Source organism: Lygodium microphyllum, chromosome 26 (genome assembly GCF_053477565.2).
Source record: "Lygodium microphyllum isolate KBCC chromosome 26, Lygodium_microphyllum_v1.1.10, whole genome shotgun sequence".
Lineage (NCBI taxonomy): Eukaryota > Viridiplantae > Streptophyta > Polypodiopsida > Schizaeales > Lygodiaceae > Lygodium > Lygodium microphyllum.
The window spans coordinates 80,511,819-80,520,585 of NC_141160.1; the positions used below are offsets into that span (position 1 = coordinate 80,511,819).

The 8,767-nt window shown below is 41.9% G+C and overlaps 2 protein-coding genes across 2 annotated transcripts; both read left to right on the forward strand.

Annotated features, from left to right (window-relative positions):
- The first annotated feature begins 1,318 nt into the window (after positions 1 to 1,318).
- On the forward strand, positions 1,319 to 1,765 carry LOC148013461 (uncharacterized). Its single transcript, XM_087667895.1, has one exon. It carries the CDS (start codon positions 1,319 to 1,321, stop codon positions 1,763 to 1,765), a length of 447 nt encoding a protein of 148 aa, XP_087524021.1.
- A 6,146-nt stretch (positions 1,766 to 7,911) lies between these two features.
- Positions 7,912 to 8,358, forward strand: LOC148013462 (uncharacterized). The gene has a single exon (XM_087667897.1). The coding sequence runs from the start codon at positions 7,912 to 7,914 to the stop codon at positions 8,356 to 8,358; it is 447 nt and encodes a 148-aa protein (XP_087524023.1).
- Positions 8,359 to 8,767: the final 409 nt, after the last annotated feature.

The window sequence follows — 8,767 nt, forward strand, 5'->3', positions numbered from 1 at the left end:
TCTTTACATCTAGAAGAACACTTGTATTCAGTCCTTCAAATGTAATAGACATGTCCTTAACTTTTTCTTTTGCAGCCTTTTTGTGGTAGAACTCTTTTATTGGTCATTACTTTCAAGAGAGGATGTGGCTTTACTCTTCAAGATAGACTAGCATGTCAATTTCTGTCATTACCGAATGATATGTGGAAAATTTTATTTCTCATAATTCTCCATAATTCTAGTAGATCTATATTATTTGCCTCCATATATTCATCTTCAGCTCATCATAATAGAGATGGAAAGTGGTCCTGAACCTCTGTTGATGGTGTCCTCCCTTGAGTATCATAAGTAGTCCTGTAACTTGCAGGCCAAAATAGGCTCAGTTTCTGTAATACACTCTGTGTCTTCATTAAAGGCTGTTAGCTGGGTCTTCAGGATCAAGGGAGCGAAGTTCAAGAACCAATTATGATGATGTGATGTTGTTAAGGATAAAAAACTTGGCCACTATACTCTGGTCAGTGACAGTAATGTTGGTACTTCAAGGCGACATATTGCGGTTGATCTTAGCTTCAAATCAGGATATGAATTAATGCTGTGGGGTCTGATAGACATCTCAAAATAATCCCATCCATCATCGTTGGAAGAAGATATCTTTCCCACTGACAATCAGTAGAGACAGGCACCGTAGGAAGTATAATCATGACAATATTCTCATTCCTCTAATGTACCCTTCCTTCAGCCTCATCTCACGAGGTCCAGATTTTCTTAAAGACAGAGAGCATTTTCTGAGTAGCCATAGGAGACGGCAACCAGAATAACATGGGCATTGCAATCATATTCAAATGTCTAATCGAGCCAACTGGTCCAGAATTCTGAAAGTGAATATCTGAACTTTTGTGCAGCTCTGTAACAAATGGGTCAATGGCTTGATGGCAATATCAAGTGCAGACTACAGTAGTATATCAAAATCTGTAAACGATGACCACATATGGTGCCTTCGATCAAACCCTGGTGTTTCTTCTTCCTGTATGCGATAAGAAACTTAATCTCCTATCGTCTCTGTGGCGGTTATGGCTGCAAGGAGTAGGAGTACTCTTTCCTCTTCATGGACTATTGTGGTGTGTCGCTCTGGGCCACTGCTGCCTGAGTATCATCATATGAAGAACCTCTATTGCCGTTTTGTGCTGCGCTTCATCCTCCAAGTCCCTTGAGAATCCTCGATCTCCCTCTCCAAAGCGTGTCCCCCATTTAACATCAAGCAAACCGACTGTGCTACGTTATTCTATTCATGTGGCACAACCCAGTCTGGTTCCGCTTGATCTCATCAGTCGAGTAGTCTATGGGGAAGGGACTGGTGGGTGGTCTTCTCTTGTGCGTTGCTGACTTGGTGCAAGACCTCTCTTCTGACGAGCATCCATTTGAAGCTCTCGCTTTCTCTGATTCTCAACGCCCGACTAGTTGTAACATAGGTCATGAGGATAATGCTCCATTTGGTGGAAGCTTAGATGATGTTTTTGAGACGACATACAAAAAGCTGGAGTTGGAATTAGCTAATTCTGGCCATCCTTGGACCAGTTTGACACAACAGCTATATTCAGCTCTCGCCTCTGCAGACCAAGCTATTTGTGCAGTGAATGTGAACCTTAGATTTCTTTCTGAGAAAGTAGCTAGTCTGAAGCTGACATTACAGCGAGGTAATGATGTGATGAACGAGCTCCGAAAAGCTGCTCTACACTTAGGACGGAAGGGTGCCTCAAGTATGGCAACAAGGTCCCTTGCAATCTAAATGCTGTTACTCTGTTCTGCTTTTTCCATCTATTTCCCTCCTTGTCTATTTTCTTTCCTCCTTCATCTATTTTCCCTCCTTCACGATTCAAAAAGTTTCTTCTTTTTCTAGAAAAGCTTCCTTTTTTCCCCCAAATAGCCTTTTTGCTTTTCTTACCATTTACTATCCACAATCCCCTTTTGTTTTTTTAGCCACTCTTTCTTCCATAGCATATCACACACAGAAAAGCGGCCTCCATCTTTTTAACTTCCCGTGTATACCATAATGCTCACAAAGAAGCCGAGATGTGTGATCTATAAGTTAAAATGTTGCATCAACCATGTTGCAAAACACTTGTTCTATCCCAACGATCCGTTGGATTGTCAAGAGCATTATACTGAAGTAGCAACTCCATTAGCGACAAGATGTAAGGCAATTCTGTTATCATAATCAGCTGCTTTTGGTGAAGCCCCATCATCCAACACATCCTTCAATGCATTTGTGTTAACTTTGCTTGTATAATTTCTAGTAATGTCATCTTCTCTATGACTATTATGCATGCCTGAAGGCTAAGGACAAATATTGCCTTGCAAAGAATACAACCTTCATCTTGCATTTGCTTGTAACATGATAAACTGCTTTTCTCTTGACCTTGCACAACATAGGCTGAAAGCATCTCATCTTGCTCACCACTATGCCTCCAACTCCTCCTCACTATACTCATACGTAGAAAATAAATGTAAACACAACAACTAAATATGTACAAAGTACCAAATCCCATGCACAACTTTTGGGTGGTTTACACACCTCGAATGCGCAGCAATACGACATCCACCCCCTCTAATCCTGCGCATCCTCCGGATGGGCCAACTACCCATGATAATTATCATCAAGATCCACAAACAAATCAATCTCTTCGTTATGCATTGCCGATAGATCAACAAGATTTTCAGCCATATCATCTGTCTCTTCCATTGGAGTTTCTTGACGTTGCTCTTCTCTCGAAAATTCTTCCAATGCATAATCCTCATCATCTCTTTTCTTGAAAATTTTGATTCTTTTTCCAGCAATAGGTACTCTAAGCACTATCCCATCCAATTCAGTCAGCTCATATGTTGCATTATCAAAGACATGTCTAACTATGTATGGCCCAAACCATCTTTTCACCATCTTCCAAAAAATCTGCAATAACTTCCTCATTTTCTGCATGGTTCTAGTGTGGCTCTCATCCCAAAATAGTTTCTGCCCCTTTCGAAACAGCTGATAAAAACAATCTGCTATGTGTGCAAAATGAGGTATCCAAATCATATAAAACACACAAGCTCCAATGAATCTCTGTATCTCTGAAGTGGTAGAACAATACTCCATAATCTTGCCTATAAAATCCACCTTCTTATCCACAGTCTTGTATTTCGTGTCAACCCTGGCTTCAATATGTTCTTCTGCATTACATAAACCTTGTTGTAAATCAGCAATTCTGCACTCCAATGGCTGAATATTCTCAGCCCTCTGCTCTATGGACTGCATAGGAACAGCCCCAAACTCTGAATGCTGAAATATTTCAGCAGTAAACTCTGTTGGCTGAAAATTTTCAGCCCTTTGTCTCTCTGAAAGCTGATCAGAACCAGCTGGAAACTTTGTTTGCTGAATTTCTTCAGTACTCAACACTCTTTGCTGAGTTACCTCAGCCTCTAACTCAATCTGTGACACAAAATCTGCAATTTCATGAAACATGTCCAGGGATTGCACTAATACATTACCATGACAATTCAGCATATCAGTTTTCAGCATATCTCCCATCTCTGTCATCGTATCTGCACAAATCACACTGTCATACATACCATCTATGTGCTCATCATCCTCCAAAATTCTTGCATTATTCAAATTTTTCTCCTTCCTGCATATATATTGCCTGGCAGCTCTAGGCAACCTAGAAGTCTTCTGATAACTCATTAAACTGTTTGTTGAAATCCCAACATAACCGGAGGAGAAAACACTGCTGCTGCCAGGAGGCGAGAACTCCAATCTCCTCTCCTCTGTACCACCGTCGTCTCACGAAACGACGGTACCTAATGAAAACCCGAATCCCTCACAGTGGGCAAGGGTGCATCTCTGAGAGTATCCCTGTTTCTAACATGGTTCACACATATAGTCATAAACTGAACTGCTCTCATACCATCTTTACTGCGAATCCGTGCATAAGCAGATCCATCATCCATGACCTTTGTCTCCATGCGCATCTCTGTAATGAATGGCTGTCCAAGAATTATGGGATACGAGCATGAATCCTGCACAAAGAAATGAAAATCCTCCTCTACATCACCAATAGAAACCCTGACACTAGGGCAAGCAGCATATAAATCACCTGCAGTGTTATTGGCGGCTCTCATACGCCACCCATGCTCTACATCCATAGGCCATCTGTTATTCTCATAAACTCCACGAACAATGAGATTAATCTCTGAACCATGATCAACCAATGCAACATAAGGCACCCGTTTTTCCCCAACCTTTACCATCATCTCTGTAATTGCCCTAGCCCAATGGCTCCGCGAAAAGTGACTATGTGGTATCAAAACAGGCTCATCAATTTCAGCATAATGCATAGGCTGAACCCTCTTCTCTACCTGCGGCAAAACAGAAGCATTATCAACCATAACCTCATCATCATCCTCATCCAACTCTCCAATCAAAACTCCCTGTGTATCAGTGGTAGCCAATGCATGTCTTTTCCTCTTCAGGACCTCCTAAAACTAATCTTGAAACTCTCTTTTTCAGATACCCAAAACCTCAGAAATAGTGAAAGTCACCTCACTGCCAAGTATCTTATCATTAAAGATTTTCTTCATATCTGTAGATGTCTCAATATCGGACATCAATCTGAATCCTGGCTGCTTTCTCTCTCTAGGCTCTTGCCTCTTTTCCCTCTTTTGAGCATCCTCCATCTGTCGATCTGGCCCTGATCGTGAAGATGGTCCTGCAGTAGGTGGAGTAACAAACTCACCCCCTCTAGTCTTCTTAGCTGCACTTGGATTTTCTTCATCCCTCTTACGCTTCTCCTCAACAAATACATCTGCACCATGAGATTTAGCCAAATAAGCATAAATAGAATACCTGTCAACAGGCGAGTCCCATCCTGTCTCTGATCTGATGCTAGAGCCTGCGCTAGTCAAAACAGTTTGCTGAATTTTCCCCTTGTTTGCAGTCTCCATAGCATAAGTCCATAGTGCGGACTGAGTCTCCGATCCCTTCTCAATCTGTACTCCATATGTAGAAGCATCACCTCTAGCCGTCACATAAGAAGTACGCGCAACCATGTCCTCCACTAACTTCTTCATTCCACCTTTACCAAAGTTGGTAGCAAGTGGAGCTCCTGTCTCAGTCAACCAAATCTTACCATCTTGCCCCCAATATACCAAATTCTGCCTCCTTGCATCCTGGAAAGAATCACAATCCCTGCAATGCTGATGCTCCGTACTATCACACCAAATACATCTCCGATCTCTCCTAGGTGCATTAGGAGCACTCCTAGGTGCAATAGGAGCACTAGAAGAAGTAGTAGGAACAGTCGAAGCAAACTGCTCCTTCAACTTACCCACCAACTCCGCTTTGACTGACTCAAGTGTCAAATCTGTGATACCTTTGATTATGTCATCAAGAGAAGTAGGCACAGATGGAGCGGATGGTTTTGGAACAGAAGGTGTAGGCATCGGTCGTGGAACAGGAGGAATAGGTGGAGTAGAAACAGTAGGCACTGGCATAGGCCAAGAAACTGGCTGAAGAGGAGAAGAAATAACAGGAATAGAAGTAGGCATAGGAGCTGATGATGGTGTAGGTGTCATGGAACCATTCTGTAGACGAGTCTTCCATATCCTCCTCTTGGTCAATGTCAAAACTGCATCCTGAGCATCCTGCCAATCAGTTTTAAGACCCATAGACTTTGTGCGATCTTCAAGAAGCTCACCCAATTCTTCTTGAAGAGCAGGATCTGCAGCTTGCAAGAAAAGCTCAACTTTTTCAACATCCAATGCTCTTTGTTCAATGGCATCAAGCTGACTATACCTTTCTTCAAATTCTCGAATCAACTCCGAAGCAGCAAGACCTTTGTTTGGCATGTAGACCCACTCTCGGAATGACCGTCGAGTAGCCATACCAAAGTCCTCAAGGAAATATTCTTCTTTAAGAGCCTTCTTAAAATCTTGCCAATGTGTATTTTGAATAAATAAATCAGTCACCTTTGTCCTCAAAGCAGGTGTGACAAGACGAAGGAAGTACTTACTCATAAGTCCAGCAGGAACTCCAAAAAATCCCATCTTGATTTCATATGTCTTCAAATATGCTGAAACATTACGCCCGTCAAATAGCTTCTTCTCACTCTCAACTGCTTCAATAGCCTTAGTCGCGCTGTTTGCATTCTCCTGCTCCGAATAGAGTTGCCTTTGCTGAGACAACTGCTGTTGATGCAATTGTTGTTGCTGCTGCATATACATTTGTGTTTGCTGATTTTGGAGCTGCATATACATGGACATATTCTGCAAAATCTGCTTTAGATCCTCCGTTGAAGTACTTGACGCAGCAGTCATAGATGGAGCTGAAGTAGACGCAGCTGGAGTTGAAGAAGAAGCTGAAATAGAGGCTGAAGTGTCTCCCATCCTGAAATTTCTGCGATGCTTTCACGTCGGGTTCACCAAAGATGTCGAAGGGTTTGTGAAAACAATGTCGCATCCACAGAGGACCTTAAACAATTTCAGGATAGAAGGTCAACAGTGACAGTCTTCACAAAGGATCATATTTACATTCCAATAACTCTTCAGAAGATGCATGTAATTTTTGAAAATTCTGAATCCTTTCTTTACATCTAGAAGAACACTTGTATTCAGTCCTTCAAATGTAATAGACATGTCCTTAACTTTTTCTTTTGCAGCCTTTTTGTGGTAGAACTCTTTTATTGGTCATTACTTTCAAGAGAGGATGTGGCTTTACTCTTCAAGATAGACTAGCATGTCAATTTCTGTCATTACCTAATGATATGTGGAAAATTTTATTTCTCATAATTCTCCATAATTCTAGTAGATCTATATTATTTGCCTCCTTATATTCATCTTCAGCTCATCATAATAGAGATGGAAAGTGGTCCTGAACCTCCGTTGATGGTGTCCTCCCTTGAGTATCATAAGTAGTCCTGTAACTTGCAGGCCAAAATAGGCTCAGTTTCTGTAATACACTCTGTGTCTTCATTAAAGGCTGTTAGCTGGGTCTTCAGGATCAAGGGAGCGAAGTTCAAGAACCAATTATGATGATGTGATGTTGTTAAGGATAAAAAACTTGGCCACTATACTCTGGTCAGTGACAGTAATGTTGGTACTTCAAGGCGACATATTGCGGTTGATCTTAGCTTCAAATCAGGATATGAATTAATGCTGTGGGGTCTGATAGACATCTCAAAATAATCCCATCCATCATCGTTGGAAGAAGATATCTTTCCCACTGACAATCAGTAGAGACAGGCACCGTAGGAAGTATAATCATGACAATATTCTCATTCCTCTAATGTACCCTTCCTTCAGCCTCATCTCACGAGGTCCAGATTTTCTTAAAGACAGAGAGCATTTTCTGAGTAGCCATAGGAGACGGCAACCAGAATAACATGGGCATTGCAATCATATTCAAATGTCTAATCAAGCCAACTGGTCCAGAATTCTGAAAGTGAATATCTGAACTTTCGTGCAGCTCTATAACAAATGGGTCAATGGCTTGATGGCAATATCAAGTGCAGACTACAGTAGTATATCAAAATCTGTAAACGATGACCACATATGGTGCCTTCGATCAAACCCTGGTGTTTCTTCTTCCTGTATGCGATAAGAAACTTAATCTCCTATCGTCTCTGTGGCGGTTATGGCTGCAAGGAGTAGGAGTACTCTTTCCTCTTCGTGGACTATTGTGGTGTGTCGCTTTGGGCCACTGCTGCCTGAGTATCATCATATGAAGAACCTCTATTGCCGTTTTGTGCTGCGCTTCATCCTCCAAGTCCCTTGAGAATCCTCGATCTCCCTCTCCAAAGCGTGTCCCCCATTTAACATCAAGCAAACCGACTGTGCTGCGTTATTCTATTCCTGTGGCACAACCCAGTCTGGTTCCGCTTGATCTCATCAGTCGAGTAGGCTATGGGGAAGGGACTGGTGGGTGGTCTTCTCTTGTGCTTTGCTGACTTGGTGCAAGACCTCTCTTCTGACGAGCATCCATTTGAAGCTCCCGCTTTCTCTGATTCTCAACGCCCGACTAGTTGTAACATAGGTCATGAGGATAATGCTCCATTTGGTGGAAGCTTAGATGATGTTTTTGAGACGACATACAAAAAGCTAGAGTTGGAATTAGCTAATTCTGGCCATCCTTGGACCAGTTTGACACAGCAGCTATATTCAGCTCTCACCTCTGCAGACCAAGCTATTTGTGCAGTGAATGTGAACCTTGGATTTCTTTCTGAGAAAGTAGCTAGTCTAAAGCTGACATTACAGCGAGGTAATGATGTGATGAACGAGCTCCGAAAAGCTGCTCTACACTTAGGACGGAAGGGTGCCTCAAGTATGGCAACAAGGTCCCTTGCAATCTAAATGTTGTTACTCTGTTCTGCTTTTTCCGTCTATTTCCCTCCTTGTCTATTTTCTTTCCTCCTTCATCTATTTTCCCTCCTTCACGATTCAAAAAGTTTCTTCTTTTTCTAGAAAAGCTTCCTTTTTTCCCCCAAATAGCCTTTTTGCTTTTCTTACCATTTACTATCCACAATCCCCTTTTGTTTTTTTAGCCACTCTTTCTTCCATAGCATATCACACACAGAAAAGCGGCCTCCATCTTTTTAACTTCCCGTGTATACCATAATGCTCACAAAGAAGCCGAGATGTGTGATCTATAAGTTAAAATGTTGCATCAGCCATGTTGCAAAACACTTGTTCTATCCCAACGATCCGTTGGATTGTCAAGAGCATTATACTGAAGTAGCAACTCCATTAGCGACAAGATGTA